The sequence below is a fragment of the Mastomys coucha genome, unplaced genomic scaffold (genome assembly GCF_008632895.1).
Source record: "Mastomys coucha isolate ucsf_1 unplaced genomic scaffold, UCSF_Mcou_1 pScaffold5, whole genome shotgun sequence".
Classification (NCBI taxonomy): Eukaryota; Metazoa; Chordata; class Mammalia; order Rodentia; family Muridae; genus Mastomys; species Mastomys coucha.
In genome coordinates, this window is record NW_022196911.1 from 1517976 (window position 1) to 1540039 (window position 22064).

The window sequence follows — 22064 nt, forward strand, 5'->3', positions numbered from 1 at the left end:
CCTTCCCTCTTTCCCTGAAAAGGTCTCACTCATATAGCTCAGAGTAGCTTTGAACTTTCCCTATAGTCAACCATGATCTTGAACTCCTGGTTCTACCTTGCGTGTGTTGGGATTACAGGCAATTGCCACCACATTTATTTATGCGGTGCTGTGGAGCAAACCTTTTGTATGCTAGCCCAAACTCTAACAGTTGAGCTACACCTCCAGCTGCTAGGCTAAAACTTTCCAATGGGTTCTACCAAAGGATGATATAAGCAGAAAGACAGAAAGTGAGAAAGGAAAATGAGAGCCAAGTGCCCCATAGAGAATTTCACTAGTGAAAAAAAATCTTCTTTTTGGCAACTGCGATGGTTTTAATGAAAAATGTCCCCCAAAGACTCAGGTACTAAAATGCTTGGATTCCAGTTGGTAGCACTATCGGGGAGGTGGTTCAGTAGCCTTGTTAGTCAAAGTATGCCACTGGCAGATGGTAGGTTTTGAGGGTTCATAGTCGTTCTCTGCTTCTGTACTATACTGTGGTTCAAGAAGAGATCTCTTGGCTTGCCATTCCTGCAGCCACTCCTGATGCTTATAGTGATATCTCTCTGTCACAACGGGTTCTTAAACCTCTGAAACCATAGATGAAAATAAACTCTTTCTTCCACAGATTGGTTTTGACTGTGGTGTGTGTTAGCAACAGTAAAGTGATTAATACAGTAACTTAACCTAGGTAGACCATAGAGATAAGTACAGTAAACAGGTGAACATTAATTTAATGTCACAAACCACTGGTCCAGGCGTGTGTTCATCACTCAGATGGGATTTAGTCGGAGAGAATAATGAGTAAGCGTGTGATCATGAACATTTTCTACTGTTGAGAGCTCAAGTATGTAATTGCAGCAGACCCACCCACCTTTATTGCCTTCCTTAAAACTGTCATACTCTGGGCTTCCAGATCAAATGTGAGTTGTAATTTCAGATAAGTAAGGAGGAACTTGCAAACTATGCATCGTGTGACAGTTTATGGAAAAATTAGTTGTTTTTTTTTTTTAAATCTGAAATTCAAATCTGACCATTGCCTTACATTTTATTTATTATATGGAGGAAATCTGACAGGCTTTCTTGAATGGCCTATTTGTTGTGTTGGACTTTGAGACCTGGTGTGTGTGTGTGTGTGTGTGTGTGTGTGTGCACATCTTTTGTGTTAGATAACACTTTTCATCTCCTACCTAAGTCTATAGGGGACATTTTTCAAGGCATATGGATACAGAATTTTCTACTTATTTTTGCCCTTATTGACCATGAGAGTGAACTCAGATGCACATCAAACATGGGCTTTGTCGGTCTTCAGGTAATGATAAGTCCTGATAAGTATATATTTTGATAGTTATAAAGGTAAATAAAGTATAAGAAAAATATTACAAGATTTGGTGAAAGAAATCAAGGAACAGGGATTGGTAAAGAGGCCTTGCTTGTAACTATGAATGTCACTGAGTACTATAGAAACATTTCTTTCAAGTTGTCACAGGGTGGTTCTCTTATTTTTTTTTTTTTGGCCCATTATTAGATTTCACAAAATAGCATCTCAGAAAGCAAGTCTCTGATGTCTTACCCCCTAAATTACAAATGCTTGTGGGAAAAAAGGAGCACACATTCCTCTCCATGAGCACTGATGAGCCTGGCACTTCCAGTCTCCACCTGTCTGTCCAGTTTGTAACACTTTGAGTTGGTTGGTCTATGGTTGAAGAACATGGGCTTGACTGTGGCTTGAGAAAGCACTTGCTGTTTGAAGAGCTGCATGTATGCAAGCAGGCATGGAAGTGTGGGAGAGCCCCCGTGCACAGTGGGGTTGATAGGCAAATCCTAGTCAACGTCAAAAGTAACAATCGCTGCAGTACAGACCCAGTAAATATCCTTGTGTGGCTCTCTATGGTCATTCTCTGAAATCTTTTTGATTAAAAACACAGAGAGAAGGAACTCCGAGATAGCTTCTTTGACTCTGCTCTCATGCAAGGATGTTATAGGGTTCCCAGAAACACATTCCAAGAAGTTTCTGGGAAACAAAGTTGGCCCAAGGCTGGAGGTGTGCCACCGTGGCTTCCAGGTGTTCAGAAACCATGTGCCCTGAGCCCATAGCCGTCCAGCCCAGTAGCTCAAAGGTGAATAATTGGCCCCAAGTGTGAGCTGCATTTGAAGAAAACACTGGAATTGGGGAAGATAGTGAAATCCAAAGAAAATACGGGGAGGGAGAAGATGAAATCGAAGGATTCTTGTTAGGCTTGTCTCTGGGCTTTGTAACATTTTACAGCTTGCAGAACTAGCTTATTGGACAATAGGAGAATTCTGACCTAATAAAAGGTTTGTAATGATTGTCATATATAAGAGAAAGAAGGACACAGACTGTTAACGTTGATTCTCTTCTGAGCAAAACTGGACAGAGTAGAAGTGGAAGGTGGAAACCTATGCTCTTACACTAGGAGGCTTCACGTTGCTTCTGATACAGTTGTGTGGACAAACCCATCAGAAGATGCTGTCTAGAAAGGTAGTGTTTGTCTTAGACACAGAGACTGGTTAGGCTGTGACAATCTATGCTGGTGTGGGGTGGTGGTGGTGGTTAGCATCATGGATGCTCCCAAAGCATTGGGCTAACTTTATCTGCTACTGTTCCTCAAGCTCAAAAAAAAATTCCCTGTTTTATTAAGCTTGTTGGCCCCCTGGGCGTTTCCACAGGTTCCTTCCTCTTACCTGTTGGAGAGCAACTGAAGTTCCTATTAGCAGGCTGATTTACAGTGACCAACCGAGCCTGTTTGACATGCCACCACTACACCCGCTTGATATTGCCAAGTCTCCAGCCAGCTTCAATGGGTGGCCAACTCAGTGTATTCCCTCACACAGGGCCTTCAGCACGTATTGATTGACTAGGTAACTGTATGCTAGGCACTGTTCTAGGTCCTGCAAAGAGAAAAGCTAAAGAGAACCAGAAGGATGACCTGATGAAAGGAAAGAAAAAGAAGAGAAGGTTTTTGTAGGTTTGAACTAGTCTCAGTTTCCTGGACTCTATCAACAATGATGGAGTGGGGGAGATTTGAAGAAAAGAAGACCCGAGGTAGCAAACCTACAATAAGTGTAACTCAGGGACCACAGCCTTGTCCAAGTCATCAAGACTGACTGGGAAGAGGCCTGATACACACACACAGGGTTGTGGAGAAACATAGGGGTCGGGTACAACACAGAATGAACAAGAGATTCCTCCACAGCTCAGATATCTCACTGCGGCAAGGCCCAATCTTTACATAAATCACAGACTAGGTACTCTGGCACCTTGAGGTAGTCACAAAGGGTTCTCTTAGATGTGGAAGTCAAGACTAACCATTCAAAGTTACGCTTCCTTGATTTTTTTCCTACCTTCTCTACCAAAATCAAGTTCAAAGGGGGGAAAAAATAATGTTTCCCTGTTGGCACAACAATAACAAAAACAGCCCTGCTTGATTCTCAGAAGTCGTAGTGAGGCACTCCAGTGTAACCAGGAACTGTTTACAGATAGATGGTGTCACCTGCAGACGCAGGCACACGCACGGCATACTCTAATAGATGCCATAGTGAGTGAAGGTTGGGCTGCATTGTGGATTTGTGATTGTTATCTCTGCAACTTAGGAAAAACAATGTGTTTTTAAAGAACATCTCAACCTTTTTTCCAAGTTCATGTCCCCAGGGTCCCTTCTGCCTTCTGGTTGCACATGTCACACAGTCCTGCTGCAGTTAACTGCCATTTCTCACACTGCATGCCTGGGATTGTGTTGCTTTCTGCCAGGAACATCCTTTCCCAGGGCTTGTGAGCCCAGAGCACACGTCAGTCATTCAGACCCCATGGCATTCTGCTGCAGCTTCACCTCCTGCTCAATCCCACCGCGCTGCGACACACAGGGCTTCTGATTCACTATAGGATCCTGTACAGGAGGCAGCCAGTCAGCCTGTGGAATGCATTTCATTGGGATTCCATTCTATTATAGTAATGCTCTGTTATAGTCTTTTAAAGAATACAATCTTGAGAAGTTAGATAGTAAATGTGGCCTGACAAGGACCCCATGGCTTTCTCAAAATCCCTCTGTGCAAGAGAAAACTATTTAAAAAGAGCGCTTAGTAGGTCATACCTATTTACCAGGACTTTCTGAACCACTCTCTCTGAGTCTTTAGAAGAAGTTACTAACCATGTGACCCGGATCCCTTCCTTCCTTCTTTACGTCATAATTCCCTTTAGGTTTAGTTCCTCTTCTTGCTTCCTATTGCTAAAGTGACCCGGGTCAGAGTCTGTCTTATTATCAGTTGCTAACAGAATGGTTGTCCTTGACAGTCACCTGTGTTGGCCTAGATGGTGGTGTCATCACGGTTGGAGGAGTCGTGAGAAGACTTAACTGACATTTTTCCTCTCCACCAAACCTCTCTTATGCACTTTGTTACTCTTAGGAAAGAATTCTGAGAAATGGGCTGTACCCTCCTGGGGCTTGTTGAATAAATTCTAGCTGGCTGCAGCTGTTCCTGCTGGTTGGAGCCATGGGAGAGAAACTCACATGTGGTGCCAGAAGGCATTTAGGAAACACAGTTGTAACCTCTCATTTTAGAGATAGAACGAGGTTTAGGGAGGTTTGCTTATGTTGTACAGCTGTTATTGGATAGGTTTCTGTCTAGACCTTGACAACTCTGACTAGAACTTGGTCATCCCAGTCTGTTGCCCTTCTTGCTCCATTCCGAAGTTGGCTACACTTGCAGCCATAGACTCTCTGGTGACATCAGGTTCCCGAATGACATACACACACACACACACACACACACACACACACACACACACACACACACACACATATACATATATATAACACCAAAAATTCCCATTTGCAATTCTGGACATGATTGTGTGAACTTTTATGTGATGACGTATTGATTCTCTCTCCTCAATGGGATTATAAATGAAATGATTTACAGTTCACCCTCAAAAACAGGCAGGAGGCCATTGATTAAAAGGGGGGGCTGTTTTGGGTCATTGGTGGTGTGTGTCTAAGTACACATGCTTGAGGACTCTGCCAGTGTTTGCATTTACCCAGGAACCCAGGCTCTCAGGATTCCGTGATCTGCTTCCCAAGGCGGATGCTGCTTGCTGTCTCTTTCCTAGTCTCTACCTTTCCTGTCCCCTCCTCCTTTCCCTTTACTTTCTATATCTGTCCATTCCTAGCTGGCCATCCACAGCTTTTCCCTCAGTGCTGTCAATAGGTGAGTGGATTTCTTAATAATTCAGCACACATGCAAATGTATTCCTCTAACATATATCACATTACCTGTGGAAATTAGATTGGAAATCAGACTTTTCAACTCTTCGGAAAGGAAGGTGCAGAGTCAAACTGCTGCACTCTCTCTATTACTCTACTTCCTTTGTGTCCTCTGCACAGCCTGATTCTTGCCTCTTTGGGCTTCTGGGCCTTGCCATTCATTAGCGCTTGTAAAAGATTGGTGTGAGTGAGAAAGGGCAGGTGATGAAACTCAAATTGGGTCATTTGGTTACGCATTAGTAAGTGACAAAAGATAAAAAGATATTGAGCAAATGGGATTTTTCAGGGAACTTGAGACCGGGTGATTCTTGTTTCCCATTAGTGTGGAAAATCAACACTTGCTTGTATTTTGGGGTGAAGATATTTTTCTTAAGTGAGTGGAGAAACCTCTTGACATTTCATAAAGAGCCTTACTTTTGAATGGAGAATGCTAATTTGCCTTGTGCATAAAGACTTTTAGAACTCTTACCTGTGAGTGTTAATGACACACCATTTTCTATGTGCTTGTGAGTTAAAATAGCTATTTTCCAAACTGGGTACAGTGGGGCTTACATGCTATTCGAACACATAGGAGGCTGAGGCAGGAGGATTGCCATGAATTTAAGACCAGCCTTGGCTACATAACAAGTACCAGGCCAGCCAGGGTTATATTGAAAAAACATGTCTTAAAAACACGAAGTAACACAGTTTATTCTAAAATTCCATTTTAGGAAACATTGAGACATGCATCAATGCATCTCAGGCCCCTAACTCCATTTTCATGGAACTCAATAGAGTTTTCAACCTTTGCTCTGGAAATTAAATTAACATTTTCCTCTCAGAATGTATTTTTGGCCTTGTAATTACAGGCAATTACTGATGGGATTTATGAGTCTGTGGATGAGCTCCGAGGCAATGACCTTGTTTCCAGATGTGAAATCTTTGCCTTTGGCTTGCAATGCCTTTGGGTGGGGCTCCCAAAAATGGTGGTTTGTGGAGGATCCTGGGCCTCTTGGTTCAGATAGCCTTGATCCTTAACTCCAGAGTTCACTGACTACATGACTCGTGTTGTGATCCCTTCTCTGTGACTGGGTTACTGAGCCCAGAAAGCATGGTACCTCAGAATTACCCAGGAGTGAGATGGTCCAGGTAGAGGAAACAATAGGTTTCAGATCCTTAGTAGATTTTAGGACCACATGGAAAGCAGGAGGAGAAGCTGTCTCTCTGAAGAAGCCCCAGGGTTCTGCTTTGTTATTATGCTAGAGATTTTTGGGTCATTCAAGGCACAATGAAGAGTAGACAAAATAAACAATTATCCCATGGGTCTGAGCCCTAGAAGAAAGCGTGTGAGGCCAATGGCTATGACCACACACATCTTAGTTCCTATAAAGGTCATATGTTGACTGAGAGTGCCAAAGCCTTGAGGGAAGTGCCCTGGCTCCTGTCATTTAGAAGCCTGTCCAGGGAAGAATAAACTGTGTAGAGGTGGGTTGGTTGAGGAGGGGGACACTCTCAAAGTAGGTGTGAAGAGCCCTGGTGAGGGCAGTCAGTAATATAAAAATTCAGTTGAGGAGACAGTGTGATCTGGAGCGCTTAGGCCAGGTCTCGTTGATGAAGTGAAATTAAAGCTTAGTTTTCTGGAGGAAGATGAGATGAATACATGTGACATAAGGTGAGGTATGTCAGAGGTGGGTGTGATAAAATTTTAAGAACAACAGGGAACAGTGCTGGCTAGAGCAGAAAAATCAGAAATTGGGATGAATTCTGCTAATGACGTTAATGATTTTTTTTTTAAATTCGCCTTTCCTTGGTTTCTAACAGTCCTAAGAACATAAGCAGAAATGTGAGAGTTTTTGTATATGCATATTCCAGATACTTTTAGGGTTTTAATCATTCTAAGGCTGTTCCATGACTTTCTTAAAAGTAGCAATCCATACCTATATGGTACAGGAAATGATTGTGACAATTCAGTGTGAAGTAGCTGGCCCGGAGAATTTGGGAGGTAAATGGTCATTAATTACAACTCAAACTTTATTACTGATTGCTGAGACATGAACAAAAACAAGGAATAGGAAGGTCAGAGTATTTTAAAAAAGAGTTTATTAAATATGACAGGGGTTAAATACAGGAGGGGTATTTAGTAAGCATTTATTGAGAACCTGCTTCTTGTCACCTAAAATACATGAAATAAGACATGATATGTGTCATATTGGAGTTTACTGTTTATGAGAGGAATGCATATTTACATTTATTACTACATTACTGTATATTACAGTTGTCATTTACCTGTCAGACTGGAAACTGTGCTGAATGCCATGTCAAGAAAGTGGAGGGAATTTTGAGTGTACATAGCATGGGGTAATGGCTTTGATAAGAAAATACGAAGTTATTTTAATAACATTCAATTAAACTGTTTTCTAAAGAGTAGACACTTGTTGGTTCTTTTCTAAAAGAAAATCTATTCTAGAATCTAAGACTTTCTGCATTAAATAAATAATAAAAAGGCTAGGCTAGCGGAGTAGTAATAATGATTTTGAATAGCCAGTACTATTATTTATGGTTGGAAAAATAGCAGTGTTTGATTATACTGAGCTTCAAACTTTCCTTTGGATTAATGAAAATCTTTTCAATTAGTATTTTTTATTATGCAATACTTTAATTGATTCAAGAGAGTCTGCACTCTGGACTTTGTACAAATGCTTTTAGATATATTTTTTTAATTATTATGTTGATTGTATCATGTTGCCAGTGGGATGAGCTCTTGAAAATACTTAGAAATCAATTGATATAATAAACGTGCAACCAAATCGAGGCAAGTGGGTTTCCAGTTCCTGTAGGTTAATGATGTTGCTTCTTCTCCCCTCCTCCTCTTCCTCTTTTTCTTCCTCTTCTTGGACCTTTCTCTTTTGCTTCTGTCCACCTTTCACCACCACTATGATCTTCTCTTGTTGCTGTGCTCATTGCAATGCTTTAAAGATTTCTGGATTATTCAGTGAGAAAGGCTATGATAAGAAAAAAGGTTTTAAAGCAGTTTTGCTAAACAATTTATTTGTTTTAAATTACAATAAAGGGCCAAAGAACTGGTTAGAGTTTGTGAGGCTTCCAGTCAGAAAGAGAAAACCTAACACAAACATGAAGATGGTAAGAGCAATTGATTTTGGTTCTATGAACATAAAGGAAATCAAGGTGGGCAGAGATTCTGAAGCTGAGGACATTGAAGAAAGATGGATGGCCATATAGCTGACACACTTCCTACCAAGGAGATATGAGATTGACAATGCCAGATCTGTGTGACAGGTACACAGACCAAGGCTGGGTAGTGATCAGCAGAAAGAGGTGGGACTAGGACCTGTCACACTGCTTGTCTGTTGGGTTGGATTGTCCACCCATGTCCACGACTCTGTTGGCTTGTGTCAGGTCGACATAAAACTAGCCAGTACATCTACTATTGTGATCAGGTCTGGTGTAGACATCTTCCAATGACCCATTAATATGATTAGGTCTGAGCTAAGGTGTAGACTTTTCTCAGCACCCACCATTAGCTGTAGACTCATCCTCACTATAGCCATTTTTATCAGATCTGTTCCCAGACATAGATGCCTCTTAATGCTTCAGCATTGTGATCAGTTCTGATCTCAGATATAGATTTACATTCTGCTGCTTTGTATTACAGATGATCAAGCCAATTTCTGCACCCTGGGGGCACAGCTCTATGTAGACCATGGTGCTTTATTGATTTTACCCTTGGGATAGTCAAGTAACTTGAATACCACTGCGAGATGCCATAGGGTCTGCAACCCATGGGAAACTCTCCTCTGTTCTTTGGCCTGATCTAGTTGAAGTTTCATTACATCTTCCTAGAACAAGGGTGAGTGCAGTTAGTATGATTGCTAATATTATCTGCATGATCTCCGTCTTGGTTGACACGTTGCATAACGTACAGCAAACATTTCCCTCTTCTTTGGTGTGCCTTCTGCTTTTGTAGCACTGTTCACAGTTGAGTCTTTGGTATTCTGGAATCATCTCAACCTTATGTCTAATGAGGAACACATTGCTGAAAGCAGTTATTTGTTGTAGCTCTCCAGAATTTTCCTGTTTATTTTTATACTGATACCTTAGACACAGATTTTACATATTCCACTTATATTGTGAAACTGGTTGTGCCTCGCATCCACTTATTGATCCATCTACTTACTATCAGTGTTTGCTGAGTCAGTATTTGAGCTGAGGCACTGCAAGAGAGATGGAATGCATCCAATGGAAAGAATAATGTAGTTCTTAGCAGAAGGGGCCAAGTCCAGGCAAACCTCTGATGTTTAGAACAAGAAGAAGCTATTTCAAGGCTCTGAACATTACGAGTGGCTGTAGGAGAGGGATTTGTGCCAAATAAAACCTTGAAAGTACCCTCATTTCCCCCTCATAGCCATTGGGATGACTGCAAACAACAAGAGCAGCAAGAAAAATCACCACCAAAAGGAGCCAGCTAGAGACAACGGATGGAAAATGTTTGCGCTGGATGGAAATGTAAGATGGCGGAGCCATTATGAGAAAACTCATGACAGATACTTAATATGCTATAAATATAGAACTAGGGAAAGAGCAAAGTGCTTGCTGAGCAAACATGGAGACTTGTGTTCAATACCTGCCACTCAGGAAAACCCCAGCATGGTGTCATGTGTTTGTAATCCCAGTGCTGGGGAGGTGCAGACAGGTAGGGCCCTAGGGCTTCTCTGTTACTCAACTTATCCTAATGGGCAAGTCCCAAGTCTTACTGAACGACTTGTCTCAAAAGGCAAGGTAGGTGGTTCCTAAAGGACAGTTCCCGAGGCTGACCTTTGACTCCCACACATGCACATATGCATACATGTGCACTTACGCCTACACCCACAACTATGCACTAACATATAATTAGAATTGTCTTATGTTTTAGGAATTCTGTTTATGAATATCTGAAAGAATTAAAATGTGGTTTTTGATGAACATAGCTATGTCCATACAACATGATTCACAATAACTCAAAGGTAGAAATGATACACATAATACATATATAAACATATTGTACATGTATAAATGTTTATATTATAATATATATAGACATATATAAATGATTTAAACAAAATATGATAAGTATATGCTGTGGTATATTGTTAAGTCTGGAAAGGGAAGGAAATTCTATCCAATACAGTGGTGCATTCCTGTAATCTATAGGTTGAGGATGTAGGACCATGTGTTTGAGGTCAGCTTGGGCTACATAATGAATTCAAGGTCATTCTGAGATAGAGAACAAGAACCTACCCCTAAAATAAACAGCAGCAACAACCAAAAAAAATGATAGCCAGGAGTAGTGGCTCATGACTTTAATCCCAGCAATCAGAAAGGAAACATAGGTGGGCCTTTGTGAGTTTGAGGCCAGCCTGGTCTACATAGTGAGTTCTAGGACAGCCAGAGCTACATAGTGAAACCCTGTTTTGAGAAAAAAAAAAGGAAGGAAAAAAATTTAACACATGCTAACACACGTATCCACATGAATGGATCTGAAGGATACTATGCTACATACAATATGCCAGACCAATACCAATCAGATGCTGTATGATTCCATTTGACACAGCTGCAAGAGACATGGTATCCACTGAATCAGAGTGTAGAAGGATGCCTGGGTGTAGCTGGGGAAGGGCAAAGTAGGGAATCATTAGTTAATGCATGCAGCTCAGTTTTATGAGATGAAACAATTCTAAAGACTGTGCACCAACATGAATATACTTAACACTTGAGTTGCTTAAAACAGTAAATTTTCTTGTGTGTATTTAATTGAAGCCTCCAAAAATTATAAAAACAAAAATAAAAATGCAGAGCAGTTGTTCTTTGGTCTATGTGGGTATTGGAGACAGAACCCCTCCCAAGTTCCCCAGGCCACCTGTGGGTGCTTTGCTCTCTCTCTTCCCTAAACATTTAAGACCTTCATCAACAAGTGCTTGAGGTTTGCTGACTTTGTTTTGAAAAATGAAGAGAGAAAGAAATCAGGTTGTAAACATTTATTACACATCAAAAATGAAGTTCTTAGAAGATTCATCTGGATCAGGTTATGAACAATTTAGAACCTGAGAAAGACTAGGATTAAGAAACCAGTGTCCTTGTTATCACCCCAAAGACATGCCTCTAGATGAAAATAACAAAGGCTGTGTGCCACATAGATGATGCAGATGGCTGTGTTATATGGCTAACAGGTGCAAAGCAAGCCCATAGGTCATCGGTTGTTGTCTTTGGTCTGTTTCCTGTCACTGGGATTGGAATTGCTTCTGCATTCCTTCTTGTTGGCCTACAGTGAAGGGATCTTGGTAGAGATGGTTGGCGGATCTGTGCTCCTGGCTGCCCCATATAGCCTCAGGTGGGATGGATCAGATTGGGCAATCTCCTTTTGTCAATTCACCCTCTTGGTTTCTGGGTGACCCTGGTACCATGACCAGAGAGTGCTACTGCCCTTCAGTCCCATCCTGAGTTTTTCATCCTCTTCCTTGGTGCCCATCTCTAGGCTGCCTTTGGCCACCAAGAAGAGCCTCCACAGAGTCATTGTAGCTCTGCACACATTGTCTTACTGGGCTAAACTAGGCTTAAGTATCCATCATTTTTGAAACACTGTCCCAGTCCTGTGATGTCTCTGCCTGCAGGGGGATGGGACCCTTGGTCTGTGGTAGGGTGGACATTGTTGGACTAGTTCTCTGAACCTCTCATCTTTTTCCTGTCCTCATTTTCTGACCATTCTGTTGGTAATTGCCTTCAGGACACTTGAGGCAGGGATGGATGTCTGTTGGTAACTTGCAGTCAGCTCACCTGTGGCAGGGATGAATGTTGTCTGTAATGGTTACGACTGGCTCCATTGTTACGTCCTGAGTTGGAACTTCACTGACTTTACTACTTCATGTCCCTTTCCCCTTCTATGGTGCAAACTCCAGTCTCTCCATCTCCTGCCCCTCATGCTACTTCCCGAATCTGGCCCTTCTGGCAATCTGGAGCACAAAACATCTTCCTTGGTTTCCTTCCTGTTGATGAACTGCTGTATGACAGATTTCCTGAGGAGAGGTAACACTCAAATAAGTCTATTCACCCCAGCAAGAGAGCCATCAACGGACCTAAGTTACAATTACATCAGTGTCTAATTTGGCAAATGTATGAGTTTTTATTTTTTATTGGCTCAACTAACAGGAGTATGGGTATTGGGATATTTACAAGCAGCTGTGGTAACTCAAAAAGCCCACCCCCAGAATGGGTGAGATTCCCCAAAACTGCAACCTTGGGGCTCGTTCTCAGATCTAGGCAGTTTGTAGGTACCCCTCACTCTGAACATCTCCTCTTTTCCTCAGTTCAGCTGGTCAGTGTCCACCTCAAGCAGTTGCTACTTCTTTTTTACTGCTGAGTCGGGATCCTCAAGATTCTTCATTCTTTTGGCTCACCACCGGTGCCTGTTCATTGAACTACTTTGATAAAACCCAAACCCATAATGGCCTTGGCTCTTCCTGGTCCTCTGTGAGGTGACGGTTGTGCCACGGTGGCTGTGGCTCACTCTCCTAGCAGGGTGATGGTGGTCTGAGGGTATGTGTCAGCTACAGTTCTGGATCCACTCAGCCCTCCATTAGTATCACTCTGGTCTCACTGCCGTCAAACTCGCTGTGTAACCCCTGGCCTCCTTAAAATGATCCGAGTGCTGAGTGCCTGCCATTGACAGGAAACCTCCTTGATAATTCAGGCAGCTGAGCATCAGGGCCTGCAGACCACTTATTTAATAGACAGTGAGAGACAATCACTCTGGAGATATTTCTTTTTACTGCATGACAATTTAATGGAAGAATGAGCTGTATGATTTTTTATTTTTTTGTCTTTTGTTTTTAACATTCAACCCAGACTCAAAGGCGAACACCAATAGAAGGGACCATGGTTTAAAGTATTGCCAGTTAGTTTTATTCAGCTGTGGATCAATGCTATGCTACTGTTCTTGTTTCCCTGTCTCTCAGCTTCAGATGGAGCCACATATGGTCCTTAATTCTTTGTTTTACTTTTGATACAGTTTACTTTTCTATGAGAGTTTGTATATTTTATTGTAGTTAATGATGGAATAAATTATTGTCTCTATATTTTTATGAATTTGCAACATGTTAACTTTTTTCTTGATTTCCCCTATATTCCCAGGCTCTAGGTTTCATTTCCAGCTACTTGTAAACAAAACAAAGCAAAGCAAGGGCAAACAAAAACCTATGTATTCCAAACAGTATTTTACTATATATTCCAGCTCTATTTTACTATAGACAGTTGTGAGAATATTTGATACATTAGATCTCTTTTTCTGTGTACGTCATTCATTCAGTTGTTCATTCAACAAACTTGTATGGAATACCAACTCCCTGTAACAATACTGTATGAGACTCAGTTAAAATCATATACTGATCTTGCAAAGGACTGGAGTTTGGTACCTAGCACTCACAGTGGGTAGCTCACAGAAACCCGAAACTTCAGTTCTGGGGGAATACGCTGCCTCTGGCTTCCACAGGTACCTTTATTCATGTGTGTGCACATACACACAATTAACAATTAAACAAAGCAAAGCAAGGAAAAACAAAAACCTATGTATTCCAAACACTATTTTACTATATATTCCAGCATTCACACACAATTAACAATAAATATACTCTATAAAAGACAATATGTATGTCCACTTCATACTTGTTTACTATCTACACCCATCACCCAAGGCATGAGTGTCTAAATTTAAATAATTGCAGCTGCTTCCTACTGGCTTGCATCATCCATAAGACGTTAATAAACAGACAGTAAAAAGATCTGTGGTTGATAGGGGAGCTCAACAATACGACAATGAGATGGAAAGAGATGTGTAACAGAATAGGAACAAGAACTGGAAGCTTTGAGCCAGTGCTCTCTAAGGATCATTAAAAAGTAAAGAAATCCTATTTGAGGCTGCCAGCTTCAGAGCTGTTATTTAGAGTGGAAAAAGTTGGACAACTCAGATGGACTCAAACCAAGGAGCCAATGTTTTGTGAGTTTTATGGTCCATGTCATTTATGAACCATTAAAATATTGTATACAATATTAATGAGGGGGAAGAGCAGGAAGGGTTATGAAATCGGAGCTGAAAGGAAAGCTAGGGCTTTGAGGGGAGGAGCAGTGAGTTCATGTGGCTTTGCTGTTTGGGACGTGGTGGGGATGTGAAGTGGGAAACGGGAGCTTTCTTAACCAAGAAGTCCTGGCAGCTTAGTTGGCTTTGAAAGTCTCACATGAACATTTCCACCTACAATATCTGTCAACCTCTTTCACAATCATCTCTCAACATTGTTTTTTATTCATTTAAAGATATTATTACAAAGCCCAGTGCCATGAACCAGTCCCTTCTTTTGGAGGTGTAGGCCATGAGGTCTTATAGATAGTAAAATAGTATCTGCTACTGGCATTCTCTAGTGGCCAGAGTTGACTTTAAATCCCATTGCTTGGCACACTTGAGTCCTTGAGTCATAGAATGGGGAAATCAAGCTGGTATTGACTTAGATTCTCCATCCCTACTGGCTATTTTTCTTAGTGCTGGAAGTTGCTATGCAAGCTACTGGAGTTTACAGTCTTATCCAGCTGTAAACCTTGAAAGCAACAATCACTACAAGCCTCATAAGACAAGCTCATTGGCACAGTAGTGGCACAAATGTCCCTGGAGTAAAAAACCATTTTCTCATTGAACTTAAGGCCTGCTGGAGAAGATGAAAACCATGTCAGACACCATCACTGGGGCCAAGAACCTCTGTTCTGCAGGTTATTTGGTGCAGTGGGTAACTTTTCTACTATTTTCTAAAGGGACAAAGTATTAAGTTAAGTCCTTAAAGCTTATTGTGATAGATTAGTGTATCTTTCAACCTTCATCAGTGAAGCTTCTGTCTATGGTTATTGGAAATTAATACAGAAATTCACAATTGGTCAGTGTGTAGAGAATAAGAGACTATATAGTTCTTAGCCCTAAGTGAGACATTGGTATCATACTTCTCCTAAGGCTCACGGGCCATTTTGGAAGAGGGGCTTGAAGATTGTAAAAGCCAAAGGCAACAGGTGCCACATAGAAACTCATAGTGGTTGTGACAGCATGCACAAGCTCAAGCTAGACAATAATCCAAGCATAGGATGGTTAGGAGGGCATGAAGTTCTACACCTAGCTAAAGAGCTATTGGCCATTTATAGCTGCTGAGAAAGGGAGAGTCAGTTAACTTTAAGGGGATGGCCCCTGGTAGGTTGTTGTAGTTTGAATAAAAATGACCCCCATAGACTCATATGCTTGAATGCTTAGTTCCCAGTTGGTAGAACTGTTTGGGAAGGATTAAGAGGTCTGGCCTTGTTGGAAGGGTTGTGGTCATGTGCTTTGAGGTTTTAAAAGTCCACACCATTCTAGTTAGTTTCTGTCTGTCTGTCTGTCTGTCTGTCTGTCTGTCTCTCTCTCTCTCTCTCTCTCTCTCTCTCTCTCTCTCTCTCTGTCACTGTCTCTCTCTAACTCCTGCTTGTGGATCAGATATAAGCTCTCAGCTACTGCTCCAGCACTATGCTTGCCTGCTTGCCTAGTGCCTACCATGGATACTAACTTTCTGAAATCATGAGCTCCAGTAAGTGTTTCCTTTTATAAAGTCGTAGTGTCCCTTCACAGTAATAGACAAGTAATTAAGACAATTGCCCACATTTAGAAGGATGACCACCCATCCAAGAGTTGATGACTAGTACAAACTTGAATTTGATAGGTTTAATAGAAAGAAGTATACAAGTTAGGTAGGTAGGAAAGGTGGCCTTGGTATGCTCTGGGAAGAGATGGTAGATGGTGAGTGAATGTGATCAGAACACATTGCCTGGGGAGCTGGAGAGATGCTCAGTGGTTAAAGGCACTGACTGGTCTTTCAGAGAACCCAGCATCTGCACCAGAAAGCTAAAATCTACCTGTAGCTCTACCCTCAGAGAACCCAATGCCTTCTGCCCTCTAAGTGTACCTGCACATCTATGGACCACACACAGACACATAAAAATACAATATATTGTAAAATATGTGAAGGCTCAATGCCCCAGTGTAGAGGAATGCCAGGGCAGGGAGGGGGAATGGGTGGGTGAGCACCCTCATAGAAGAAGGAGGAGGGAGGATAGGATAGGGGGTCTCCAGAGGGGAAACTGGGAAAGGGGATAACATTTGAAATGTAAATTAATAGAATATCCAATAAAAATATATATTGTATGAACTTTTCACGCAATTAATAAAGTCTCTATATTAGTGAATGAAAACTTCATACCAGACACTATGCTGGGCTTTGGCTATGCATATCTGATTCTTTTAATTCATCTTTATTTGTCTGAGCATTTTCAGCCTGCATGGGGTCTTTGCCTATCTCTTTCCTTCCAAAGACCTACTTGAGAATCTTCTTAGATTTCATTTTAGCTACTCTTTTATTTCTCTCCTCCAATCTTCATAGAAGTTGACAAAGAATGGCCTCCCTTCATCCCCACCCCACCCCACCCATTCCCTGACCATGAAGTTTTGGTAGGGGTGGGTGCCTCCACTCCTCCCCTGAAAGTCCTTTGTTCAAGCCCAGATTCACACGAGCAGTTCTCTTGATGGATTTCTCTGTCCCATTTGACATATTGAAAGCAAACTCCTTTTGTAAAGTGTTCCTAAAGCTTTTTACTCCCCCAATTTCTTGGTTCCTCTAGAGCTCAGCTTTCTTCCTATGCACAATGAGTTTCATTCCTGGGATTTGCTCCTTCCTCGAAGGCTTTAAATGTTGGGATAACCATCTGTGTTCCGAGGCTCTTCCCGTTCCACATGCTTGAATGGTGGGACATCTGAAGATGCTGAAACATCTTCAAATTGCAGTGTCAAGTTGTAAAAAACGATGACCCAGGATTACCCCATAACAATAACGGAAGGGTTTGAATCGTTATTGTTTCTTATGTGTAGTCTCCATGGGTCATCATTTTGTCTGTGTTCTGAATCCGCCAGCTGCTGTAGGCTTTGTTTCTCTTTCCTGAAGACCCTTCCTATCGTGTAGAATGGGAATGAGAATTCTTTCTCTTGGTTCTGAATTAATTATGAATCTCTGAAAAAACGAAGTTTGTTAGAAACCTGCTAACATTTTGTTGTTTTATGGATAATCTGTTCTGGGGTATGCAGTCTATTTCTTAGACAAGTTTGTAAAAAATCAATTTTCCTTCAAGGTTAATATAACAGGCAGACACCTTTTGCTGCATGTGTCAGAAAGAGACAATGGAAGATCAGTGTGTATTATGAATCATTATTTCAAAATGTCAGAATAGAGTGGATCTCCTACATCCCCCAGGTCTCACACTCTTGAGGTGGGTGGGTAGGGGGGAAGGAAGGCTTGCTTCTCAAACGCTAATGGATTCGCTGTTTCTCTCCCATCCCACCCCCAGGTCCAATTCTGACAATCGACGCCAGAATGGCCGAGAGAGACTATCCAGCAGCAACGAGAAAGGAAATATGATCATGGAGTCTGCCAAGGAGACTCGCTACTGTGCTGTGTGCAATGACTATGCCTCTGGCTACCATTATGGGGTCTGGTCCTGCGAAGGCTGCAAGGCTTTCTTTAAGAGAAGCATTCAAGGTAATAGCGTGTTGTCTAAAACCTGCTCTGTTTACGCCCCTAAGAACAACAGAGAACAGAAAGGGAGACAAGGTCTTTGTACAGAGCTATTTGCACAAAACACCAATATCTAGTAAGCCTCTCTGTTCTCCTTGGTGGAAACTTGGAAAAGACAGTCTCCCAGGAGAAATGGTGATGCCAGGGAAGCTGTGGCTAAGAATTAATGCTTCCTCCTGGCAAGGTACAGACAGCTTTGAGCAGCTCCACTAGAAGAATTGGTACCTGGATCTCTAGTGTACAGAGAAATGTCTCTGGCTTGATGCAGGCATGGCAGGCATACATTCCTATTTTTTTGCAACTAAGCTTATGTGATGTTGTGTGTTACTGTCTGCACATAGTCATCTCTTTACCTTGACCTTGTCCGGGTACATTTTCTGTTCTGATCTTTACTCCACACTGACTTTGATTCAAATTGTTCTTTTTCCTGCCTTCCATCTCTTTCTTGACTCAATGGATGACATGACCTTTTGCTAACATGAACAGACTCAATGTCTGGTTCCTTATGAGGGACACACCATCAGTACTGTGTAGTTATAAAGAACCAACTGTACCATCTCATTCTCCTGCCTCCCTTGGTCCCTTTTTGTGTATAGTTTATAAGTGCAGCTTTCCTGACAAGACACCAAATACATGCTGTTGCTCCTTTAGAAAGGCCAGTGCTGTCACATTATACAGAGTTCCACTGGAAAATGTCAGCCATTTTTATACCCTAAGGTGTATGTACCAATGCCCTCTTGACAGGGACAGAGCTCCGATGTGACTTTTGACTTCTTGAATTCTTATTTTTCCTAGCAGTGGGGTAGTGTTCTTTCTTCTCTCTTCTTTACCTTTAGAGCTTAAATAAAGCGTAATGTAGAGCTATGAAGGATACTTCTGCTGCAGAGCCTTCTGCAGAAACGCCGACTTAAGGAACTTGTTGAAAACCACAACCTGCCACATTAATAGATACTGACCCAAGAAGAGATTCTCAGGAACTTTCCGCCTTGGCTCTTCACTGCTCTGATATGGGCTAACGACCGGGGGATGGTGCACACTATTTATCTTTCCTCCACATCTGGAAGAACATTTTAAAAAGCTGTTCATATCTTAATAGAGTAGCCTGTGAGGTCAATGTGGTCCATTTTAAAAGCATTTTTCTTGACACTTATTGCTTTCAACATCTTTTAGAATTCTGCTGTGAGACTTGGACTCTTTTGTCTGTGTTCCTAAAAAAATTAATGATATTCTCTATAGCAACTCTTTGTATTTTTCCCTCTGTTTGAGTGTATCACCCATGAACTATTAATTTTATTACCTGATATTATTTTAATTCAGAAAAATAAAATTTAAATCTGGCTTTAGGTTAGTATAAACTTTATCAGGCTTTTGGCAAACATCTTAATTTGTGAATTTATCTATTTGATTTCATACAATTTAAAGTATTATTTTCACCAATCATATGCTTATACACCACACACACACACACACACACACACACACACACACACACACACACACACACAAATAAATGAAGAAAATGTAGCCCTTTAAAAGCAGGAATTTGGATTCTAGGGAAATTGCTCCATGAATAAAGCACTTGACACACAAGTGTGAAGGTTAGAGTTTGGATTCCTAGAATCCGTGTAAAAAGCCAGGCTGGTGCAGCCTCTACCTATAATCCCAGCCCCAAGGGTGATACCCAGCCCAAGCTGGATACATAGAACAATTATAATTGATACACTCTGCTTTCAACAGAAGATTCCCACCTCATTAAAGAAATAAATTGAAAATTGGTTGATGACGGCACTTTCTGTCAGCTTTAGACTTCCACACACATGTTTCCCCACCATGTAAACACACATACACACACACAAAAGATATGATTAGTGGATATGTTCAGCTATGCAATTGGATAAGTCATTTAGTGGGACTGGGTTTTCTCATCAACAAAGATTATTTAGAGCAATGGTCAGAAAGTTTTTTACCTAAAGGGTCAAAATAGCAATCATTTTAGCTCTTGCATGGCCATACTGCCTTTGCTGCAATCATTTGGATCTAGTACTATAGGCAGAAAAGTGGGAATAATGAGGAATAGTGATGTGGGATGATACGCAAATAAGTGGGCATGGACATGGGCATGGTGGACAATATGCAAATAAGTGGGAGTGGCTACATACCCAAATAACTAAAACTATAGGTAACTGACCAGATCTGGCCTCTGGCTTTATTGTGATCCATGATTTAATTCTTATTTGCATATCTATAATCTAACTGTCATTATTTATGAAAGGTTTTTTAAGACAGACGTTTTTTAAACCCAAACTTTTGGTTTTTCATGTTTTATAGTCACTTGTCTGTATTTGTCTGGATGTTTTGAGGGGAAGTTAAAAATGTGAGAAACACATTTAACAATCTCAAAAATGTTTTGAGTTCATTTGGAAAAGTAGAGGCAACTTGTTTTCATGGTGCAATGGGCAAGTAGGTACCTATGGGCAGAGTGCTATCTGGGCAAAGATGAAGAAAGCAAGTGAGGGAAACTGAAAAAAAATGTTGCTGTGAACTTGAAGTTATTGTGATTGAAAGAAACAGTAGCAACATTGTATTCACATTATATTTGTATACATTTGTATTGCAAGCACGCTAAATAATGTCCCTCAAAACCTAGTATTGATTTTACATCTCAAGACCATCAGAGCAAAAAACAATAAAAGAGAAAGAAAAATATACTTGCCAAAACAGTGAAGAAAATATAAGTTTAAATAATAAACATTTTATTAGTATGGCATTATCTCAAGTTCAAATATATTTTTAAAATTTCACTTCTTTTTTGAGAGTCACAATATATACCTATTATCTATGTTTTATATTAGAGACTAAATATGATTCCAGTACAATTTTACCATATGAAAGAACAATTTTTACCTTGTTTCAGAAACTTCTTATTCATTGTGGTGTGGTCATGTGTAAGGTTTCTGAGACAGGATAACTATTGAGAACAGAATTCTGAAAGAAGCCTAGAAAAAAAGGCTGAGTTTTAGAGATACTGGGAAAACTAATAATAGTTAAGGTCTCCGCATTTATTAAGGACATGTATTTATTGGGCACTCTTTCTAGGCAAAGCACACACAGTATGTAGATCTGGAGATGTGAAGAGAGGGAAAGAACTGGTGCCTATTTGCACTGAGCTTATGAAATAGAGTCAGAAATGAATAAACAAACCAGCAATTACACTGCACTGTGACAGATGTGAAGGTAGGGGTGGGTGCAGAGTATCAGGAATCTAAACTTCACTCAGTCCCTGGAACAGTGAGTAAGCCTCTCCGAGAAGTTTTACTGATTCAAATTAAGTCTGGAGAGCGAAGTGGAGGGAGGCAAGGGTGGGTGTTTAGTCATCTGGTGAACATGTGATTGATACCCAGAGACACTACAGGGGTTTCCAAAATAACAGTTGACAATGTTAACTTACCATCATTTTAAATAATGATGTTCCCAAGGCTGTGTGTTTAATCTGAGACTGTGTCAAGGAGCAATGCTTCACTTCTTTTCCATCTTGATAGTGTTTCTATATACTTTCTCTGTTTTCAACTCCACAAAAGAATATACTAGGCAAGTGCAAAAAGGTTTCCAGTCCTGTTTTCTTATCTGAGTCTTGATACCTGGGAACAAAAAGTTTTCCTGAACTCCCTTGGCTGTTTATAAATCATAGTGACCCTCAAACACATTTAAGGACAGTGAAGGGTCTGACTCGTGGGTGGAAAGTCCTGAAGATGTGGAGGCTCTGCCTACTTTCCTTGTCACTTAAGAAGAGAGCTAGAAAGGAGTATACATCAGATTATTCTCTCTCTCTCTCTAAGTGTTTTGGTTGAAGAGGCAAAGTGTTTGACTTGAAAGCATACACATTTTCATCCCTTACTTAGTGCACAAACTTGATTACTTAAGGAATTGAGTAATGGTTTCAGTTAAATGCATTTTTTAAAGCAAAATAAAGGATCCAATTTAAGTTAGAGGGATGAAACTGAATATTGTCTTTATAAATCCTTGCAGGCTTTGAATTGTGTCTTTACACAGTGACTGTAGACTGAGTAACCAGACCAGATTATAGCTTTAGCTACTAGGTATTCTCTTGGGT

The 22064-nt window shown here is 40.9% G+C and overlaps 1 protein-coding gene across 4 annotated transcripts in view; it reads left to right on the forward strand.

The window, feature by feature from the left end:
- Esr1 (estrogen receptor 1) overlaps positions 1–22064 on the forward strand; it is a 381713-nt gene that overhangs the window by 128850 nt on the left and 230799 nt on the right. For all 4 annotated transcript variants that reach the window (XM_031354125.1, XM_031354128.1, XM_031354126.1 and 1 more), the window contains exon 3: positions 17727–17917. In XM_031354125.1, the coding sequence (XP_031209985.1) occupies positions 17727–17917 (191 nt within the window). The remainder of the gene's footprint in view (positions 1–17726; positions 17918–22064) is intronic.